The 21,509-nt window shown below is 36.1% G+C and overlaps 4 protein-coding genes and 1 pseudogene across 21 annotated transcripts; 2 read left to right on the top strand and 3 right to left on the bottom strand.

Moving 5' to 3' along the window:
* The first annotated feature begins 928 nt into the window (after positions 1 to 928).
* On the top strand, positions 929 to 5,938 carry LOC7492929 (KH domain-containing protein At4g18375). 17 transcript variants are annotated; one of them, XR_008060358.1, is made up of 10 exons: positions 929 to 1,090; positions 1,304 to 1,959; positions 2,380 to 2,775; positions 2,875 to 3,129; positions 3,274 to 3,540; positions 3,660 to 3,724; positions 4,843 to 4,995; positions 5,085 to 5,123; positions 5,202 to 5,340; positions 5,630 to 5,938. XR_008060358.1 is itself a non-coding variant. In XM_052456528.1 (8 exons), exons 2-7 carry the CDS (start codon positions 1,360 to 1,362, stop codon positions 3,947 to 3,949), a joined length of 1,632 nt encoding a protein of 543 aa, XP_052312488.1. In that variant the 5' UTR covers positions 929 to 1,090; positions 1,304 to 1,359; the 3' UTR covers positions 3,950 to 3,971; positions 4,843 to 5,938. The 17 variants fall into 17 exon arrangements, 7 of the variants coding, with proteins under 7 accessions (XP_052312488.1, XP_024465583.1, XP_024465586.1 ...); XR_002984062.2 differs by lacking the exon at positions 5,202 to 5,340 and adding an exon at positions 5,341 to 5,429 and having other exon boundaries at positions 3,274 to 3,560; XR_002984063.2 differs by lacking the exon at positions 5,202 to 5,340 and having other exon boundaries at positions 3,274 to 3,560.
* Positions 5,939 to 6,329: 391 nt separating this feature from the next.
* Positions 6,330 to 8,591, bottom strand: LOC7481577 (uncharacterized). Of its 2 annotated transcripts, none has more exons than XM_002315006.4 (7): positions 8,454 to 8,591; positions 7,911 to 8,049; positions 7,421 to 7,483; positions 7,293 to 7,340; positions 7,119 to 7,172; positions 6,822 to 6,885; positions 6,330 to 6,737 (listed from the first exon to the last, which is right to left on the bottom strand). In XM_002315006.4, exons 2-7 carry the CDS (start codon positions 8,046 to 8,048, stop codon positions 6,589 to 6,591), a joined length of 516 nt encoding a protein of 171 aa, XP_002315042.1. In that variant the 5' UTR covers position 8,049; positions 8,454 to 8,591; the 3' UTR covers positions 6,330 to 6,588. The 2 variants fall into 2 exon arrangements, with proteins under 2 accessions (XP_002315042.1, XP_024465590.1); XM_024609822.2 differs by having other exon boundaries at positions 6,330 to 6,734.
* A 3,419-nt stretch (positions 8,592 to 12,010) lies between these two features.
* LOC7492927 (photosynthetic NDH subunit of lumenal location 2, chloroplastic) lies at positions 12,011 to 12,923 on the bottom strand. The gene is made up of 2 exons (XM_002315005.4): positions 12,307 to 12,923; positions 12,011 to 12,181 (listed from the first exon to the last, which is right to left on the bottom strand). The coding sequence occupies exons 1-2, from the start codon at positions 12,808 to 12,810 to the stop codon at positions 12,077 to 12,079; spliced, it is 609 nt and encodes a 202-aa protein (XP_002315041.1). The 5' UTR covers positions 12,811 to 12,923; the 3' UTR covers positions 12,011 to 12,076.
* A 3,106-nt stretch (positions 12,924 to 16,029) lies between these two features.
* Positions 16,030 to 18,701, top strand: LOC7492926 (2-hydroxy-palmitic acid dioxygenase mpo1). Its single transcript, XM_002316091.4, has 4 exons — positions 16,030 to 16,661; positions 18,133 to 18,195; positions 18,274 to 18,345; positions 18,443 to 18,701. The coding sequence occupies exons 1-4, from the start codon at positions 16,302 to 16,304 to the stop codon at positions 18,557 to 18,559; spliced, it is 612 nt and encodes a 203-aa protein (XP_002316127.2). The 5' UTR covers positions 16,030 to 16,301; the 3' UTR covers positions 18,560 to 18,701.
* Positions 18,702 to 18,838: 137 nt separating this feature from the next.
* Positions 18,839 to 20,847, bottom strand: LOC7481575 (cytochrome P450 704B1-like; annotated as a pseudogene).
* Positions 20,848 to 21,509: the final 662 nt, after the last annotated feature.

Raw genomic sequence — 21,509 nt, 5'->3', positions numbered from 1 at the left:
AAAATTTAATCAGTTAAACAATACCCTTGAAGATTATTCGGTATCCGTCTCTTCTCTGTCAAGCAAGTTGCCTGGAAATGCTACTTTCCATTTATTTAAAGCCAGGACTGAACCCAAATGGGAAATTTCATTCATTACGTGCTACTGGAGAAAATGGTCTGTTACTACAAATAGAGGTGCATTTGCATCTTTGTTAAGCTTCAAGGAAAACAGTAGCAATGTTTATATATATATATATATATATAAAAGAAGTGATGTGACTCGTCTAAAAGAGATATTTCTCTTTAACTTATGAGAGCTTAAACGGGGAAAATAAAAACAGAGCAGGGAAAATATATAATATAAAGGAGATTTGAATATCGGTTTTATAATTCACCTTCTTGTTGTTTCTTTTGTAAGGTTGAATGCTTGATATTCTTAAATTCTGACTATAAAATCTCTCTTTTTTTCCCCGACTTCTTGTTGTTTTGGGGGTATGTTTTCAATGCTAATGACTGGTTTTTTTTTTTTGTGCTTCCAACATTTAATAAAGAATCAAGGGTAAAATAAATATAAGAGTCTTTACAGTAATTTTTTAATTATAGATAAAATAGTTAAGACTGTTATTAAATTTATTTTTACATGTATTTAAAATAATATAATTTAATATTTTATTTAAAACATAAAAATTATAATAAGTTATTAATTAAATTCAAGGTCCACACATGAAATTATAATAAGTTATTTTTGCCATTCGATCTGGTAAAAACAGAAATACAATTAAATACTTTACCTAATCGTATTTCATTACTTTTTTGCAAATACAACATCAACTGTCCATCTTCTGCCCTTCCTATTCCGAGCTGCCAATTTCAGCTAAAAAAATTCCATACCAACAGACGGAGGCTATCTCAGTAATTTCCATGAAGGGATCCGGAAAAGATACGGTACAACCCTAGATTCCAATGCTCTGCTGTCCACTACATATTTTGACAGAGTCATCTTTGCCCCATCTTCTCCCTCCCCCTCCCCCTCTATCTTTTCCACCGCAGAACAAATCAAAGCAGACAAGCACTACACCCTCTCTCGCTCTCCAGTCCTCGCTTCCCGTGTTAGTCTCTCTCCCTCTCTCTCAATCCCCCCTTCCTTTAAATCTCCTTTGATTTATTTATGTTGCGTAATTGTTACTATTAAACTGCTAGTTACTCAAATCCCAGATCTATTATTATCACTAAAGACACAAACTTTTTTATTTTCTTGTTTATCTTAATCACATAAAAAACTGTCCTTTTTTAATTTTTAGTTGGTTTTTATGTATCTGCAGTTAAAGGGGGTTGCTCTCTCTGTTTTTTCTTGTTCCTTTTGCTGCTACTACTAATAATGGCTGGTCAAAGGAATGACTACGGAAAAAGATCACAACACTCACAATCTGATTATGGCGGGGGTAAAAGAAGAAACCCCGGAGATGACCCTTCTGACCAGAATACTATTACTAATGAAGATACAGTCTATCGTTATTTATGCCCTTTGAGAAAGATTGGCAGTATTATTGGTAAAGGTGGAGAGATTGCTAAGCAATTAAGGGCGGATAGTAAGTCAAATATTAGGATTAGTGAGGCAATGCCGGGTTATGATGAGCGAATTGTTACTATTTATAGTTCGAGTGAAGAAACTAATCTTTTTGGAGAAACTGGCGAGTATGTTTGTCCTGCTCAAGATGCGCTTTTTATGGTTCATGATAGGGTTATTGCTGAGGACTTGAACAATGCTGCTGCCGAGGAGGAGGAGGGAGAGGATAATTTTGGGGAGGTGCAGCAAGTTACGGTGAGAATGCTTGTGCCAGCGGATCAAATTGGGTGTGTTATTGGGAAGGGTGGACAAGTTATTCAGAATATAAGGAGTGAGACTTGTGCCCAGATTCGGATTACAAAGGATGATCATTTACCTCCTTTAGCTTTGAGTATTGATGAACTCCTCCTGGTAAGGGGTTTCTTAAGTTTTTGTTTTTCTTGCTATTGTACCATACCGGAACTTAAATTCTTATTGAGCTTTATTTAAAACAAGAATACAACAAAAGAATGAACCTGTGTGCTTTCACTGTCGATGGCGGAGCTGTTTGAATTTAATTTCTATTATAAACATGTTTTCTTTTTGTGACCTTGTTACTAATGCAGCATGTTGTGTCTACCAATAATAACAGTTGAATACCTGGGCATGCGATTTTCTTTTCCAGATTTTAAAAAAGCAAACATAAATTCTGAACCAAAATCTCTAGTGTTGTTTGCTAGTGAATTTGTCAGCTCATCTCAAACATGCTTTTCAAGATGACTTGCTATCTCAGCAGTAGCTGTTGGATGCTGATGTATTTTCTGAGAGAAGTGAACTTTTGATATAATACAGATACATGGAGAACCCTCTGCTGTGAGAAAGGCACTTTACCAAGTGGCAACCCGCCTTCACGAGAATCCATCTCGGTCACAGCACTTGATACTGTCTTCTTCAGCCAACGTGCATGGTGGCGTGTTTGTGACTGCAAATGCTGGAGCCCCTGTTTTGGGTCTATACGGCAACTATAAAGGTGGTTGGTCATCATCATTTTACCCTGACCAGAGAGATGAATCTTCCACGAAAGAATTCTCTCTTCGTTTAGTGTGTCCCACTGCAAACATTGGAGGTGTGATTGGGAAAGGTGGTGGTATCATCAAACAAATTCGACAGGAATCTAGGGCTTCTATTAAAGTTGATAGCTCAGGTGCTGAAGGAGATGATTGCATAATATTTATATCAGCAAAGGAGGTGAGCATGCAATTCTTATTTTACAGGCCCTCGGTTTTCTTTGTGAAACACTCTTGATGGAATTCTGTATTGTTGATGACCTAACCATTTTCCTTTTAGTTCTTTGAAGATCAATCTCCAACCATGAATGCAGCATTGCGCTTGCAACCACGGTGCAGTGACAAAACTGAAAAGGAATCTGGTGATTCTGTAATCACCACCCGTCTGCTTGTGGGAAGATCACAAATTGGATGTCTTATGGGAAAAGGTGGGGCAATTATTTCAGAAATGAGGAATCAGACAAGGGCAAACATCCGGATTATTTCGGAAGACAATCTTCCTAAGGTTGCTGTTGAAGATGATGAGATGGTGCAGGTGAATGTTTATAATTTTAATAGTGTGCAAGTGTTTTGACCCTGCTATTTGTGTCATGCTTTGCTCAATTTATTTTGGTTTTTTTGGCATATTTGGTCCAACCTTTGTAACCCCATGGGGATTATGTTTTTTAATGCTGACTAGATCACCGGAAGCCTTGAAGTCGCTAGCAATGCTCTTTTACAAGTGATTTTGAGGTTGAAAGCCAATTTATTTGGAAGGGATGGAGCACTAACTGCATTTCCACCAGCACTTCCATATATTCCTATGTCACTAGATACATCAGATGGTTCAAAATACGGAAGCCGAGACAGTCAATCACGCGGACGCGGTTACACTTCTTCCTCTAGTGGATATGGATCTCGTGACGTGCACCCAAGTGATAGTTATGGAAGTAATGGAGGTTCACTGGTATTTTTATCTTTGCATATGTGTGTGTAGAGGGAACTTTCTTTTGGACATCCGTGGATCAGTAACCATGTCTATGTTGTTATTGCCTCTTATGAAGTTTTATGTGATTGTTCTTTCAGATCGGTGGTGAAAGCAGTTATGGAGCATATGGTGGCTTCTCATCTGGTCGTTCTGGTGGTGCTGGGTAAGATTTCTTTTGTTTGAAACTTTTTTGCTCAAGTTTTATTTTAATGCTGGTGCAATTTATTATTGTTACATTTTTCTATTGTTTCTTAAAGTGAAATGTATTTGGAGATCTTCATTCGTTATCAATATTGATAATCTCTCCCTCGCTTGATTCTTCTTAACTTCTGCTACCAGGTTATCTGGTCAGAATCCTGTTTCCCAAAGAAAACATCATGGGTATTAATCCTGTATTCTAGGGCCAACAGGTAGATAATTTTCCATCCTCTCTTTCTTATCCTTATTATTCAATAAGCGTGCTGCTTTCTGTTTTCTTTGTGATTGAAGAGGACATAACTACACATTGATATCTAACCCAGCCATCCTAGTTTTTAGAATTCTAATGCACCTTTTTGCCTCTGTTGCCTTCCCTGTACAATCCAAACAGCAGTGATCTACAAATCCTGATGCCGCCCTTTGCCCTTTGATGAAGCCTTCAGCCTAAGTCACAAAAGATCAGATGAACAGGCCTTGACAAAACTGTGCTTCACCTTGGCCCACCCTCAGATGCTTTATTTTGGATATCTGTTGATGCAATTCACCATTCAATCATTTGAGGACCTTGACACCAGTAACTATCAAAGCTTATATTGTGCTCTAGATGGATAGGCCATCAGCATGCTTATGTGTAACAATAATAATATCTATTTCCCTGTAAAAGATGTGTGATTGGCACTCACAAACTTGTGTCATTGGTTTTATGAGGGAAAATTTTTTATAACTGAATTCTGATAGTATATGCTTGTATTAGTTATCATTCTGTGTGTGGGTTGACAGATTATGGCAAGGGCCCGGAAAACTTTAGGTTCTGTAATCTGGACTATGCTTTACCATCTCATCATGGTGCAGTCATTCTTTTATTTCAATTTACTTTTATTTTCAAGTTTGTGATTGTTATCTCTGTGGCCATGGGTTGCCACTACCTTCATGGTTGGAAGGGAACTCGTGGATGTCCTCTATTTATTCAAATTTTGATTTATTCTCTAATATTTTGCATCTCAATTTATTACGTGATTTGGAAGAATACCGTGTGGAAATATTGATATGAAAATTTTCTAATATTTCAAATTTGCTTTGAAGGCAAATCTCTTGATGGTCTGTGTTCAGGCTTGTCCCATAAGCCGTGGGAAAATCACAATGGGGCTATTAGTTTAGCTGGGAGGTAGTTGTATGCATCCCTCTTTGAGCTGATTCACCAATTACTGGCATGGTGAAGATAAATCAGCTTGAGGGGTAGGCATGTTCTCTACTTTCACCTTAGTGTTCTTGTCCATTAGCCTTGGATGGATGGATTGAAGTCCTTTGTGTAATTAACGTGGCAGGTTTGATGCATCAACAGTTTTCATTTACATCACCAGCAGGTATGTTTCTCTGCTCCTAGTTTATAGTAAACAGGATGTTTGTCCAAGTCATGACATGGCTATCTTATTGGTAATCAGTAAGCTGGCTGCTCCTGTATAATAATTCAATAATTGAAAGATGGTAAGGCATGATGTGTGCAGCAATTGAAGTTGGACAAGTAGACAGAAGTGTAATTTTCCCAATCAGGCACTATATCCACATTCTTTTTTTGCACAGGTACTTCACCTCATCTCATGTATGGAAACAGACCCAGGAAACTAGTGAAACTGCTGTATTTTTGGATGTTCACTGGTGTGATTACCATGGTGAGCAATCACCATGTTATTTGATAGGAACATAATATAACAAATATCACTGTTGAATACAGTATTACCTGAAATCATGTATGCTTACCGGTTGTATTTGGAATAGTTTTATTTCTATGTTTGCATTAGACCGGGTTTCTTAAGTCTAATGAAAGCTCACTCTTCAAACTTTTGATTTCTTGTGTTATATTGTGTTTCAGCATAGCAGAAGGTATCTGATTCTTGTTTGGTCTACATCCACACCTCTGCATTGTGGTTAAATATGTGTGTGTATATAGGAGGTTGATGTGATTGGAGCTTTTGGGGTCGAATTTGAGTAATTGATTTGATAGTGCAGTGCATTGAATTAGCTCGAAAGTAATGTGGAGAATTAACTTGTGTTTTGCTTGTATTGTGAATGGTGAGGAATTGTTTCTGCTGCCGTTCTCCTGAATTTCTCCTTTTAATTGGCGTGTAATATTTGCTCAGCTAGGATTTTATCATGAATCAGATGTTTGCAACTTTGTATAGATGATTCTATCGTGACTGTTGTATAGCCGGATGAGTCTATTCTCTCCCGCCATTCCATCTTCGCCTCCTTTTTTTTTTTTTGCCTTGATCAAACATTGGACACAGATCAAATCTATGCCAACAACCTTGGATTAGCGTATCCGGTTTGTGGCTGTGGTTGAACGCCAGTGTTGTGTCCCAAAAAAACACACATCCCCTATGTTAGCGTGGTGATTTTTTTTGTATTGGTTTTAAGATTTCAGTAATCTAGAAGTTCTCCCTTCCATCAAAATTTGTGTTTTTATTAACCAGCAACGCATGCACGTTGTGGTCGCCCAAAATAAAGTGGTTATTCAATGATACAATCCACTAGGGCGACTGAAGTGCGTGCCTATTCTGACCCGAATCAAGAGTCCATTAACATTTTACCAATATTTATTCAATGGTTAATGCCACTATTTGGGTACAAATATAGAAAGAAGGAAAAGCCAAAAGGATCCATTATAAATGTATTATTTTCGAATGACTAATATTAGGACGACGATCCAATGCTTTACTTACTGCATAAGCACCTTGTAAGCCTCCCATCATGGTTTCTTAATCTCATTTTTCTAGGAATATAAAGTGACAAAGGGTGCCAGTATGAAATTATGAATAAATTAAACTGCAACTAGGCATTGCAGGTTTGAACACCAGGAGCAGAGTTCTTATCGTCTCCACCGTTGCAGGTTTGATCTTTAGGAGCTGAGTTCTTATCGTCCCCACCTTGTGATTCGCAGTTCTCATGCTCGGGTGATGCGTGATTACTGCCATCCTCTGCTGCAAATAAAATGAAATTAGTAGAAGTAGATGACAGTAAGTGGGCAAATATAGGCAAGGATTGCACGTGGTTCTGCAAGATACCATCATCATCGTCTGCAGGAGCATAAGCTGAGCGCCTTGAACGCATTTGGTGTTGCGGAGTGGGCTGAAACAGAAAAAAAAAACAAGGTTTAACAGGTGATGGGCCGTGTTATTGGGACGAAATTCATTTGTTAAACTCTTCATTTTAGTCAATCCGCCTGGCTTAAAAAACAGGATTGGGTGGCAGGACATTGGTTAAATTCAATTCGAGATAGGATTGTAGGACAACGATCATAGCATGCAACTGATCTTTTGACGAGGAATTTTTTTCAAGACGTAAACAGGAAGCATCGATACCTGAAGTTTTGGGCGGAGAGCTTCAAGCGGTCCTTTAGGTTTTTGAGCTCCTTGCTGTTGAACAAGTTGACAGACAGGTAAAAGAAAAAAATAACTTGGAATTACAAACTCAACATTAGAGTTCTAAAGAATGACAACCATCAAAATTCTAGAAAAAAATATTCAATTGACTACCTTTCCCAGTGCCCAATCAGCAGAATCAAAAAATGCTCGTTCATGATCCTAGAACAGGATGAAACTCGTTACTTGTTAGATAATTCAATTGAACTAACGAAGACAGCTAGGAAATTAATGATAGTTACCTTAGATATCAACGGCTTCTTCTTTGATAACATTCCCCCATATTTTTTCTTGATGATCTCCTCCTGCAAAATGTGTCAGAAGCTAAGTTTTGAAAACTGTTACATTTCGCTTAGCCTGCATATCAATGAAATCTTTATTTTTTCTCTCCAGGGCAAGCAGCTTGAGAGCCAATGAGTTTAGATTTGTGTCAAACGTGTAACCAAAACACAAAATTTTGTCCAGCGCTCTCAAGATTGCCTTTTCTTATCCCGTTTGGTTACGTTACAAAGAAACAAATTATACCAAGATTCACACGACATTTGATGTGGCAAGTGACAATCCAAAACATCAGGTGATTAATCAAGTACGAAAAGAAATACTTTGCGTATCAGTTTGTATAACTATAATATGACATTTGTTGATTTAGAACCCTTATGCCTTGGGAGATTATAAATTCTTGTCGCCAGCCAAACCAGAAGTGTGACATAAAGAAGTTGCATTGCAATTTACCTCCTGCTCGGGTGAGAGCATGGGGTTTTCACCATTTTGATCCAATTCTTTTTGGTCACCATCGTTTTCGACTGGATTTTCGGCAGCATCGTTACTGAACTCTTGCTCCTTTACGTCCTCGATGCTCTTGCTTGACATTCTGTGTTTTGTAATAATAATAATAATAATAATAATAATAATAATTAGAGAAAACATTGTGAGTTCCAAAGAAAAAAAAAAGCGTCGTCTAATCTTTAACTGTATACGATTGCCATAATTAAGTATAACTTATAACCATATATATATTGTTACATCTATGTATTCTAGCACTAGAGAGTTGCTTTGGGTAGCGGCAAAACACACCAATTAATAATAAAAACTAATTGAAGAGAAGAAAATCATCGATAATATTGGTCTTGATAATTAACTTATAAATGCTCGAGAATTGTATGATAGAACAAAAATGAATTTATTAAAAATATGAAATAGGTAATGTTCAAATGAAATTGAAGCAAAAGGAGCATGTAGAAGTTGTTTTTTTAGTTAGTTTAACGTGTTTATTACCTGATAGTAATCGATGATCGGACCGGGAAGCTTGGATGGCGGCAGAGTATGCTACGGATCGGGTCTACCCGGATTCTGCTGTCTTATCCTATCAAAATGAAGCCTCAAGACTACGCAATACGCATAGAAGTTAGAACAATGAATATTTCTCTCTTTTTCTTCAGTTCCCGATGCGGGAATAGGCCTGTCCTGGGCCTTTGGTCCATGCATTATAATCTGTGGGCTCGTGGCTCTTTGTTTTCAGCCAATAGGCCCGATAAACCTTGCATTTTCTTTTCCTTTTCTCTTTCTTTTTTGTACATTTTGATTGTGTGTATTATTGTGTTTTTGAAGCATAGTGGTTTGAACTATTTTTCAGTCCCGAAGAAATATTTGGTTTGATGAGCATGGTTCAAGAACCCTAAACAATATGCACCTTTTTGTGATGATCTTATCCTGTAAGCATTGGGATTATATCAAAGAATACATGGAGGAGGAAAGAGACCCTTGCGAGATCCTCTAAAAGGATTTGATGGCTGCCGACTGCTGGCTGCGGAAAGAAAGTAATGCCCTGAGCTAGCTCGGAAGCATGAATAGCAACAAATCAGTACTCATATTAACAAATATAAGTATTTAATTCCGATGAGTATAGCTCAACTGGTCAGGTCTTGAATTTATTCTCTAAAGATCATCAGTTCGAGTTTTATAAATTTCAGGACCACTGGAGTCTTATATGATCATTAACTTCAGGGTCCGTGAAATTAGTCGAGGTGCGTATAAATTAGCCCGGACACCCACATTAATAATAATAAAAAGATACTTTAAATTGTATGTATCTGATACAAGCTTCAGCACTGACAGATATTTTTAATATTTTTGTTTCCTTTTCTTCTTTGCTAGACGGAAGGTTGATGAGGTTATAAAATATGACTAGCCAAATCCCAATATCGTATCTATAGTTCTTAATTACTATATTGTAAGATGTTGTCACTGATAATATTCAGAACTAATCTATGATATGAAACTATTGTGTTGTGTCCAGCCACATGATCGATGTCTAATGGAGCCTACGGCTACAATTCATCGGGGGCATAGGCATTTTCTAGTTACCTTGAATGCCTCTACAGTTCCCTATCTTTTCAAAACGATCTCTATTTTCTTTGTTTAGAACAAATTATGTAACATCTTACGAAATAGTTTGTTTAATCGGAGGTCAAGGGTACTTTACCTAAAGCAATTTTGAAAATTGTGGTTGGATGTTCTAATTAACCGATTATACAACAGCTGGACTTATTTATTTCACTAGTATAATTGATGCATGTGAATAGCACAGTTCAAAGTCGGACCTGCCAGCATTGGCAACTCAAAAGTGCTGAAATGGTTATAACTTGAGCCTAGTTCCAATTTATATCCACCAACATATAAAGATTAATGATTGTATTTATACCACAGCATTTCCTGTGCTAGCCCGAATTCTTGCAGAATATTTAAAGCTACTAACAACTCAAGTTGGAGAGACTGCAATGGCTGCAGCAGCGTTCAATGACGTTGCAGCGTGGATCTTGCTGGCCTTAGCAGTAGCTTTAGCTGGTAATGGTAATGGTGGTGAACACAAAAGATCTTTAATATCAATTTGGGTAGTCGTCTCAGGTGTTGCCTTTGTTGCATTCATGTTAATTGTGATCCGACCTGCCATGAAATGGATTGCTCGAAGATGCTCCCCAGAACATGACATGGTAGATGAAGCTTATATCTGCCTGACAATGGCTGGGGTTATGGTATCAGGACTCATGACCGACCCTATAGCCATCCATTCTATTTCTGGTGCATTTGGTTTTGGACTAACTATCCCTGAAGGTGAATTTGCTGAGGCATTGATGGAGAGGATGGAAGACTTTGTTTCGGGTCTGCTTCTTCCACTTTGCTTCTAGTGGATTAAAGACTGATGTGGCTACAATTCGCGGGGGAAGGTCATGGGGACTTTTGGTGCTGGTTATTACTACAGCCTGTGCAGGGAAAATTATTGGGACGTTTCTGGTGGCAATGATGCTTATGATTCCAGCTTAGGTCCGGAAAAACCTAAGCTGGTGGGCAATATTGTAGGCCATGACCTTTCATTTTTGTCCTGCAATTATAACAAAAATGAAAGAAACGACAACTCCACAGTAAGCAAGTGTTTTTTTTTTTTTTTTTTTGATGATGAAGGAAGAAGCAAGATAGCGCTGACAGAAGAGATAAAGATAACGAATATATAAATAGCGTTTGATTAATGTTTTAGAACATAAAAGATAAAGATAAAAGATAAAAATGGTAGTAATAAAAATATGTTTAATTGAATAAATGAAAATAAAAATATAAAAAATATGTTATTATAATAATTTTAAAGTAAATTTAAGTATTTTGAAAATAAAAACTACAAAAAAAACATGTATATAAAGATAATTTTTATTTCAAAAGTATTCTTATAAAGAACTTTTAATTAAAAAATTATATAACTAAGACATGTAAAGATAAAATTAGTTATTATCATAATTTTAAAAATCAACTCGTAGTAAAGCTTGGGCTAATTTTTTTTAAAATAATCAAATCAATATTGTTTTGGTACAAAAATCACCAAAAAAAAATTAACAAATTTTTTACTCAAGGTTTACCCCTGCTTGATCGGATTGCAAGTCGACTTAGGTTTTTGATCAGGTCAGACTAGGTTATTTTTTTTTTTATTTTCTCTTAAGCCTGGATTGATCAATATCCCGAGTTGACCACATCTCAGCTTGTCCCACAAGTCCAATCTAGGTTTTATAATAAAGGTTGTTATATTATTAATAATTTCAACACGTAGGATAGAGAGATGATTAATCTATTTTGTATATTATTATCAAACATAATTATATTTATATCTCTTATTTATATCTTATTTTCTATGTCTTTATTATCTCTGTATGTTTATCTTAAAATACAATAATCAAATACTGCTATAAGAAAAATGTTTTTCTATATTTTTATTTTAAAAATATATAAATTCACAATGACACATTTATTTTATATTTATATCTTTTCTTTTTAATCAAACATTTATGTTACATACACACACGCGCGCTCCAATATTGAAACACTAACGAAATGATGTTGTTCATGCAATGAAGGAGTGGAGGAAGAGCAAGAGTAATTTAATTTAGTACAGTAGTTACATTTTTGAAAAAACTGAATTCGATGTAATAACTAGGCATGTTGGAGTACAAATTTTTTTTTTTATTATTATTATTAATGTGGATGTCCGGGCTAGTTTGTGCGCACCTCGACTAATTTCACGGGCCCTAAAGTTAACAATCATATAACCTTCTAGTGACTATCATATTAACAATCACATTACTTAAATTTGATATCATACGAAGATCAAACCCAAACCCTTTAATTTCAAATTTTTACCGTTTGGCATACCCCTTACAAATTCTAATAGTACGCAGCTCATGACACATGATTTGTGGTCTAATCCACTATCATTCTTCTGCATCACACACACACACACACACACACACACACACACAACAAAATCTGGTAGAGAGAGAGAGACGACAGCATAAGAAAATATATCGCAAGAGCTGAAATTCAAGATTGTTGATAAATGCTCATGTAACAACACTGGACTAGTTCTCTCCTAATATTGCCACAATATCGTCTATTGATTTCAATGTCTTCTCGTAGTACAGGTACGATTCATATACTCTCGGCGTCCGAACATAAGAATCAAACTGTAAAATAAATTACCAATTAATTAATTAATGATAACGTGACAGATATTCTATGATTTTTAAGTAAATTTAATTAATCAAATTACAGAAGAAGAAGAAGAAAAAGAAAGAATCAAATCGCTTACCTCGTCCATATTATCAACCAACTCGTTAGCCTTTTTAACATAATCTTCCCGGCGACTTGGAGGCAACGTAGAGAAAGCATTTTTCAGATCCTTGGAGAGATATGCTTGTTTTTGCCTAATGTAAAACATGACATACCTCCAGGCCATGCTCTCTAGCATGTCTCTCATACTATGGAGGCCCTCGGCAGTTTGGGTAATTCTTGCAACTGCATCTTCCGGTGATAAGTCAGGCTGAAAAAAATGCTCCCATAGTAATGAACGTGTGCCCCATTTCTCAGCTAGTGCTGCTGGTGGCGCGGTGGTTGTGGTGCCATGTAGCTGGCCTAGTGCTAGTGAAGTGGATAAAAAAGCTACGATTTTCCTTCTGTTGGTCACACTTTCTAGGGGTGAAATTGATGCTTTGATTATTGGAGCTGAGCGTTTGGGTTGATGATTTCGAGGTTTAATGGTGATGTTCTTCTGGGCATGGAGGAGAGTTGGGGTGTTAGCTGTGAAACTGCTCATGATGAGTTTGGATAAAATGTGAAGGAATTATTAACTCAGATTCTTTGGAAACGAGGGGAAGGGAGGATTGACTCTGTGGATTTTGGAGCTGGCTGGCATGCTGACCTTTTTGCCCTTCTCTTCAACATGGACCGTAGCTATTTGCCATGTGGCAAGCTTGTTATCTTGTTTTTTCTTCTTCTTTTTTTTCTTTTTCGATTACGATGAGACTTGTTCATTTAGAAGGGCCGGAGCGTAGTCACAGACAAAGGTTGAGGCCTGTTTATATTTGGACTGGGCTCTCTTAGAATGGCCCAATGGGTCTTCCTGTCATCCACGGCTGCATCTATCAAGGATAACTTTAGTGGCCCACCATTCCTTTTCCTTTTCCTGGTTCATCCTTTTCATTTACAAATAAGTATATTTTTTTTCTTCTAGAAATACAATATGCATCGTTAGATTAGCTTTCTTTTTCTCTTAATTCGATGAAGAATAATATTTTTAACCTAATTTTATATGTCAATCGAGACTGATTCAAACTCTTGGACAATTTTAAAAACACATTTCACGGTAAAAATGTATTCTAAAAAAAACAATAAGCTATGATTACGTTATATATATAGAGGTTGGACCCTTGATGCATGCATTAAACCCTATATATATATAGAGAGAGAGAGAGAGGGGGGGGGGGGGTTGAGGTTGGACCCTTGATGCATGCATTAAACCCTACATATATATATATATATATATATATATATATATATATATATATATATATATATATATAGAGAGAGAGAGAGAGAGAGAGAGAGAGAGAGAGGGAGGGAGGGAGGGAGGGGGGGTTGAGGTTGGACCCTTGATGCATGCAATAAAAAATAGCCATAACTAACCATCTAGGTGGTGGTCCAGTGGTAAGAGTTTGGGATCAAGAAGTTTACTTCCTCTGTGGTCTCAGGTTCGAGCCCTGTGGTTGCTCATATGATGGCCACTGGAGGTTTACATGGTCGTTAACTTCAGGGCCCGTGGGATTAGTCGAGGTGCGCGCAAGCTGACCCGGACACCGTATACAAATACTATTTATCCAAAACGGTAGAATTACAACGAAAAAAAAATCTTAAATTATACTTTTCTATCTATTAGATTTAAATAACACATTTAAATGCAACGACTTTGAAATTTATTGATCTCTGTAACTTATTGCATTCGGTTTGATATTAAATGAGATTTTACAAGTTGCAAACAAACATCAACATCTCTGCCATTTCCTGTTCACTACGAGAGCTGATGCAGTGTTAGATATGCCCTTACCATTGCCTGCAACCTCATCAGTGGCAAGGATGATAGCATCAACAATGTAGGCTTCATCGGCAGGCACTGTTTTATCATCAAACTACAAGAAAATCTCTGGTACAAGACATGTGTTGTGTTTAAGCCTTGTAACGAGAGGCACTCCGGTGCAAATGTCATCACCACGAGGAAGATTGATACAAGCTAGTGATTCAAGAACACTGAATTATAAAAATGAAAGAACAATGGGGGTTGTAATATCCAACAAACTACTTCCAAGATCAATCGAGACAGGAACAGCGAGTGTACATGTAAAATTATCCAACAATGTTGCCATGTCGGAAAGTCTTATGGTGTATCGAAATAAAAACCTGTGGTCAGACCAGTAATCAAGGCAGCATACAATCAAAGGCAAGTTCTACCTACCTTAGCATCACCAACACTGGCATAGTAATGGACAATTGATTCATCCTCGTTCCCTGCTTTATCATGTCCATAATTTTCCATAGAAGTTGTTGCTTCTTCAGAAACCGCAGGATCCTCTGCTTCACCTAACTCTTACATAACCTCTTTATCATTCCAGTACCTAAGCAATCTTTTTTTCTTTTTCTTTTTCTTTTTTTTCCTGTTAGTGAGTTAAGAATTTTGTTTATACTTACAAGTGAATTGAAAACAAAGCAAATACATAAACACCCCACGCAAACCTATTAAAGCTAGTTTAATTTTCAAAACTTTTAACCCGTGAAATCTTAAACACGGACTTAACCAAGAAGCTCAAATCCAAACTAATCAAATGTTTAAGGATGAAATCAAGCAAAAAAAAATATAAATCTAAAAATTTTACAAAGAAAAAATACAACAATCAAAGGAATGAAAATAAAGCATAAATAAGAAAAACATTTGATAGAGGGTGGAATTGCAAAAAAAATCCAATTCAAAAAATCATCTCAGATTACATAAATAACAATTAAAAAATAGGACCAAATTTGATAAAGAAAAAATTAAATGGAGATAAAATCAAAATAAAATTTTAATTTCATAAATTATCTTAAAATAAAATAAATAACAAAAAAAAAAAACAAAGCCAAATAAAAAAGAAAGAGAAGTTCAAGGGCTTATTTGAAAAATCAAGAGAGATGGCACAAACATTAAGGGATAAAAAAAGAAGGGAAAAAAATGGTTATTAGCTCAAAACCAGAGATCTTCTCAGTAAACATGTCGTTGGGTCATGGAGGAAATACCAAGATGAATCTAACACCCGCCTGAAATGATTTTTTTGGCCACTAGAACCAACTGCTCATATCGTTTAAAGATGACAGCGGGTGGTGTTTGTTTATTTATTAAAAAATTAAACTATCCCTAGCCTAACCCAATAATAACGCAAAATCTAGTAGGCCAATTACAAAAATACCCTATGATTCTAGGTTAAAGAATTTAATTAAAAAGGGTAGGGAGGTTTTTTAACCATGGTTTTCAAAAAAGACAAAAACACAGCCACTGGAAGCTCAAGTTTTTTTTTTATTATTATAATAGTAAACCGGTCTATAATGATAAAATGGTTATTTAAATATGTACTTTAAAGCGAAAATACAAAAATAACCTGCATGTCAGCCTAACAATTTTTCACTTTTAAGATTATTTATGTTATTTTATTGTACATTTAAAAAGTAAAATATTTGTTTTATCCCTGTCCGTCTTGAAATGTTAAAATGATCCCAGTGCAAAGACATTTTTGACCTCAGCCATCAACCTATGTTTTTTTTTTAAAAAAAAGTAAAATGGTAAAAACATTATTCTCATATCTAGAATAACAGTAAATTCATCATCCCATTCGTGTTTTTTTTTTTAATGGGTTTGGATGCTCTACGAGGCGGATAGATGCAATATCTAAAAAAAATTATAATTTTTTTAATTTCCTAAAATTAAATGGAGAACCAATCTCTTTTAAGTTTTTATCGGGAGCCAAAGAGGAGACGGTTATATACGTAGTCTGTCACAGCCATTCACGGCAGCAAACCCGTCTTCAGAGCTGCTTTCACTTTTGTCTGTCCCGTGATGGCATAAAATTCAAGAAATCCCCTTTTCTAAATTTTTGTCCTAAACTTAGCTTCTTATCTCCTTGTCTCCTTCTCCCCTCCTGTAGAAAAACATACACACAACCCAATAATTTTCTCAACAAAATCCTCCCGTAGAAAAAATCCCATCTTTTCCTTTCTGATTTTTCAATGGGGAAGTATGGATTGTTTGATCTAGAGAAGCACTATGCATTCTATGGTGCATACCATAGTAACCCAATAAACATATTGATTCACATGATATTTGTTTGGCCAATCTTTTTCGCCTCTAGTTTGATTCTTTATTTCACACCTCCTCTGTTTAATCTCCCTCAAGTCGAGTTATCTCTGTTTGGTAGTAATGATGTGGTTCTGTTTCTTAACATCGGGTTCTTTCTTGTTTTAATATATGCTTTGTTTTATATCTGTTTGGACCCAAAAGCTGGTTCCTTGGCTGCTTTGTTCTGTGGTTTCTGTTGGGTAAGTAGTTGTTTTGTGGCTAGCTGGCTTGGATTCTCTCTTGCTTGGAAGGTAATTTTATTTCCGGTGATATTCTTAGTTTTTGGTGTGTTGGGTATTGAACAATAATGTTCAGTTGCCGTGCTGATGATAGCTCATGATTCATGGAAATTGAAAAAACAGAGAATAATAGGTCTCTTGTCTGGTCCTTTTGGCTATTGAAATTTCAATAATAGCTATTCATCAGATACTTCTTTTCCCTGATGATACTCTACCTGAAGAGCAATTCTGGATTTTATTCAATTTATTAGCTACTATCAAATTGGTATTAGTTTTATCGGGGCATCTCTTTACTTCAGAGTTCTTTAGAGCTTTCTCTGAAAGCTATAGTTTGCATTTATTGTAGAAGCAGAAATATGTGTTTTAGAATAGTTGATGGCTTAATTCTTTATTCTTTTTTAAAATCTGGTTCTTTAAAAGTTATATTTCGCAAATGTTGTGAATTGGTATGGTCAAGACAAGCACAGAATCAGAAATTCGAGAACTCTTTCCTTTCACTGTTCCAATTTGTCTGTCAACGTGGCTATAATTAATATGGCTCTTCATACACCCCGATCTGTTGCCATCCTTTGACATTATGTATAACAGAAAACTTTATTAAGTAGGCCAGTTCTGATTGTAAACCATATGTTTCCTGTAGGAAATAATGATGGAATATCTCATATTTCACTTCTAGATGCATACTTTTCCAAAGCAATATAGCCAGGCTTGAGAAATGTCGGACTTTGGATTTGAATGGTTCTATTGGTCTCTATCTGACTTTATATGCTACAGGAGATTAGGAAGTTGTGTGGAATCTGGATATTGGTTGTATATTTGACTGGTGCACGACCTGAATCTATCTGTTTTTCTTACAATGCCATGATGGATGTTAAAATCAGAAAGATAATTGAATTGGTGTAGTTTATTGAGGCTGATCTCCGATAAAGAAGATGGACATGATGAATGTAGTGCATCTTTGTTCAGAGTTCCCATGGCTTGAATTGTTACTGGATTCGATCCAATTTTGAGAAAAAGGTGTTTTAGAGGTAGATGGCAGATCCAACCTCAAGAATGGAGTATCATGAAGTCTTGCGAGTTGGATCAAAGTAGTTATTGATTTTTTACGGCTGCAAGCAGTTTTACAGGATAATGCAGTATATGAGTGTTTCTAAGTGTGCTTCTTTGCTGTGGTTTGATCATTTTGTTGGACATTAGTACGTTAGTTTGTGTGACAATTTCCTTGACTTGTAAGATTCATTTTTCACAGAAGCACGTGGTTTGATCATTTTGTTGAGAGTTAGTACGTTAGTTTGTGTGACAATTTCCTTGACTTGTAAGTTTCATTTGCACTTTCTGTTGCTCATAAACATCTAATGCGTGTACATTTAAGTCTGACTCTGAACATTCATGCATCATGCATTTTTCTTTCAACAATGCAAACCATGAGATAGTAGTTCAGTTTTGTTTCATTTAATTTTGAAGGCAACAAATTGTTCTCCAGGTTGTCCTGGTGGCTCAAATAATTTGTTGGACTGGACAGTTCATTGGCCATGGGGTCTTTGAGGTAATTGATCCTATGATCTGGAGTTATTAAAGTTTAGTTACATTAAAATGTGCCTCAGGTTCAGATACTTTCCTGCAGAAACGAGCCCCTGCTCTTTTGGATAACCTTGTTCAAGCCTTTGTAATGGCTCCCTTCTTTGTGCTGCTGGAGGTGTAATTTCTAGTTTCATCATCTTCTTCTTCTTGTTTTTTTTTTTTTTTTGACGATTTGATCTCAAAACTATTGTGGTTATGCTGCTTTGCTTCAGGCTCTTCAAACCTCTTTTGGCTATGAACCATACCCAGGGTTTCATGCCAGTGTTCAAGCAAAGATTGATGCTGAAATAAAAGAGTGGAAAGAGAAGAAGCTGAAGTTGCTTAGTTAAACTGGAGCCCGTTCAATAAACATCATCGATCAGTTTAGATCCCGTTATTAAACTAAATAATGCCATACAGCTTCTATACAATATCCATGATCACGCACAATGTACCAAAAACTTTATGAGTTGAATGCATGATTATTTTTCACTTCCCATTCTTATTATATGTTGATAGAGCTTCGAGATCATATTGGATTCAAAATGCACAAGCAGTTCAACTTCCTTAATCTTAGCTGGAACCCAATTATTAAGTATTAATGTATTGGTTGCGAGCGTTAATTATTTTTAACTTAATTGGAATGCAGTGAACTTGAACGGAGATGCATTTTGGAAGAAACCATCTTTGAGCCATCTCGATCTCAAGCTTGAAAGAAACTGCATCAGGGCCCCAATTATACTACATTGTAACCATGGAATAGGGAGCATAAGTTACCAGGCCTCTTGCTTTTACTTTGGTTCCATCAGGCAATCCATCGTCCACCAGTATACCTTCGGGATCCTGCAATCATCAAATAACAGTTCACTAAACAGTATAATGCTGTCATGTTTTTTTTTTATTTTAAAAAAAGCACGTATATCAAAACCAAGATCTCCATGGCTAAAGATTTCCATTTTCTCTAGCTATATCAAATTAAATCATCTGTTTTCTATTTTCCAAAGTTTTTACACGGTTTTCATTGACTGCATTGCATTCGATACGTTAGGCTTACCCGAGGAACTGCTGGATACAAACGAAGTGTCTGTGTGATCACTGCATGCAAATAGTATAATCTTCCCTAGGAATCTTGAGTCAGAAGTCCTGCATATTGCATTTCCCTTGACTGAATGATTCAGGGTCGTTTGAGTTATCTGAAGCAACTAAACATTCTCTTCCTTCCCCTATCCTCTTCAAAAGTTTTGAGCTCAGAGTAAGGCTTCTCGGCTACGTGGTTAGGTGTCATTACCGTGTATATAGCCCTTGAGAGGGTTGTTGCTGTTGTATCTCGCCCTGCTTTCACAAAGTCCAGGACAACATCTCTGAGGCTTTTGTCTGTCAAAATAGCTTTCTGGGTCTTCACCTTGCTCAATGAACCTTGATAATATGTCACATCGACCATGAATTTGGTTAGTGAATACAATTTCTTTTATCATTATGGAGATTAAATCTTTCACAAAGATGAAGTTACCTTGGTACTTTTACCAGTGCCTCTGGCTTCTTCAATTTCTGCTTTCCTTCTGCGAATCATGGAGTAGGTGAAATCATCAAATGATCTTAATGTTCTTACCAAGTAGAGCCTCTGAACCCACATTAAGAAATTTCTTAATTTTTCACAATGGATCAATGAACCGAAGCGTCACGATGATGTTAGCAGTATCAAATGACTGAGCAAAGCGATTGGCTGTAGGTTGGGAGCCAGTGTTCCACTTTCTACTCTGGAGTCATCCACATTAACAATTCCTATGAAAGAGAAATTGTAAGCTTTATAAACAACCAGAGAGAATCGACAGAAGCTCTATTCGAAAAATCAAAAATGGACTGAACAACTCTTTCACATTGCATTTAGTTCATAAACTGCTCATTGCTGCTCCTACAGTTGGCCAAGTTGTCGGGCCTTTTTTGTGCCTTTGGTTCCATCTATGGATAAACATCCATGACAAAACCATGCTAGCTAGCATCAATGCCATTCCCATGTTGTAGCCATCGGTTTTATAAGAAGCTAATGAAAGACTCTTTTCTTCCTCCATTGATTATAAAACTTAAAGGATAAAAACATTGAATGTGTTGGCAGGAAGGCCTAACTTGATTTTTTTCTTATAATTGAGTATGGTAAAGGTAACTGGGAAGTTGGTTAAGAAGTGGTGAAGCTTATGAACTACTGAATTAGCTTTCTTTGTCGGCAGTCTTTGTATGCTTTAGGATGCCTAAAGATAAAATAATGTCTCCCCTCTTTTTTGCTCTCAACCTAGTTAACCGTAGACGAGCAAGCAATCAGGCCATTGCTTGATGGCTGCATTCACTCCTTGAGGCTCAAGGTTTTGTGTACAACTCTCAACTGTACAGTCTGTATTCGCCTTGGACCACTCAAAGTGGTGCTAAATAATGTTATCATTGCATATGTAGACGCAATTTCTCTCAATATATGTAGAATATCATGATAAAATTTCCGACCCGGTAGTGTTTATCGATGATCCGAAATTGACCAAGTCAGAGAAGCGGGTCATGGATAGAACTTAAAATAATGGAATCCAACCTTCCTAATGAGCTAGCTGGTGATGGAATGGTTGGAATCTCAAGCCTTTAGAGTTCTTATCAAGCAAACGACAAATTAACCCATGCAACCACCAAAACACCTGGTTAGTTGCATAAATCAAATTGCTTTCTTTATTGTCTTTGCCCAGTCTATAAAATATCTCGATATTTTAAATAAAATAAAAATATCTCGATATTTGTTTTTCGGGCAAGTGACTTTTACTATTCCGAAGGCAGAAAAGTTAAAACAGTGCCTGGCCGACTGCAAATCTGCTCAATATTGTAATAATTAAATTTCTGTATTGTTTGTTGGCCATCCTGGATTTTGTTAGGGCATATTCTTGGATGAGTGTTTTTTTTTTTATTTTTGTTGTTTTTTTTTAAAAAAATCAAAATATATTAAAATAATAATTTTTTATTTTTAAAATTTATTTTTGATATCATCACATCAAAACCATCTAAATACAACAAAAACAATAATTTAAAATAAAAAAATAATCTTATCTCTTCCTTGCTCGGGTTATAAAAAAAGAAGAAGAAACCGAGAAAAAGGTATCAACAACAACAGGTTTTATTATGGGGCAGCTCATAATGTTCATATCGATCTATTATGCGCCTCTGCATCTAACATTAGATAAACCTCATACGATAATTGTTCTAGCTCTACGATATTTTTCATTTCATTTTTTCTAGAACAATCATAAGCACTTTTTTTATTATGGATCT

The sequence above is a fragment of the Populus trichocarpa genome, chromosome 10 (assembly GCF_000002775.5).
Source record: "Populus trichocarpa isolate Nisqually-1 chromosome 10, P.trichocarpa_v4.1, whole genome shotgun sequence".
Lineage (NCBI taxonomy): Eukaryota > Viridiplantae > Streptophyta > Magnoliopsida > Malpighiales > Salicaceae > Populus > Populus trichocarpa.
The sequence above is the reverse complement of the archived record's forward strand: the minus strand, read 5'-3'. Positions and strand labels throughout refer to the sequence as shown.

What these genes read in the sequence shown, in the direction of transcription:
- LOC7492927 (XM_002315005.4), bottom strand. Translation starts at nt 12,810, where the DNA reads ATGAGCAGTTTCACAGCTAACACCCCAACTCTCCTCCATGCCCAGAAG. An exon ending in TGGTTGATAATATGGACGAG is followed by an intron (nt 12,182 to 12,306) that starts GTAAGCGATTTG and finishes TTTATTTTACAG; the next exon opens with TTTGATTCTTATGTTCGGAC.
- LOC7492929 (XM_024609810.2), top strand. Translation starts at nt 1,360, where the DNA reads ATGGCTGGTCAAAGGAATGACTACGGAAAAAGATCACAACACTCACAA. An exon ending in GTATTGATGAACTCCTCCTG is followed by an intron (nt 1,960 to 2,379) that starts GTAAGGGGTTTC and finishes GATATAATACAG; the next exon opens with ATACATGGAGAACCCTCTGC. An exon ending in AAGATGATGAGATGGTGCAG is followed by an intron (nt 3,130 to 3,273) that starts GTGAATGTTTAT and finishes AATGCTGACTAG; the next exon opens with ATCACCGGAAGCCTTGAAGT.
- LOC7481577 (XM_002315006.4), bottom strand. Translation starts at nt 8,048, where the DNA reads ATGTCAAGCAAGAGCATCGAGGACGTAAAGGAGCAAGAGTTCAGTAAC. An exon ending in AGAAGCCGTTGATATCTAAG is followed by an intron (nt 7,341 to 7,420) that starts GTAACTATCATT and finishes ATCCTGTTCTAG; the next exon opens with GATCATGAACGAGCATTTTT. An exon ending in CTCTCCGCCCAAAACTTCAG is followed by an intron (nt 6,886 to 7,118) that starts GTATCGATGCTT and finishes TTTCTGTTTCAG; the next exon opens with CCCACTCCGCAACACCAAAT.
- LOC7492926 (XM_002316091.4), top strand. Translation starts at nt 16,302, where the DNA reads ATGGGGAAGTATGGATTGTTTGATCTAGAGAAGCACTATGCATTCTAT. An exon ending in GATTCTCTCTTGCTTGGAAG is followed by an intron (nt 16,662 to 18,132) that starts GTAATTTTATTT and finishes ATTGTTCTCCAG; the next exon opens with GTTGTCCTGGTGGCTCAAAT. An exon ending in TTGGCCATGGGGTCTTTGAG is followed by an intron (nt 18,196 to 18,273) that starts GTAATTGATCCT and finishes ACTTTCCTGCAG; the next exon opens with AAACGAGCCCCTGCTCTTTT.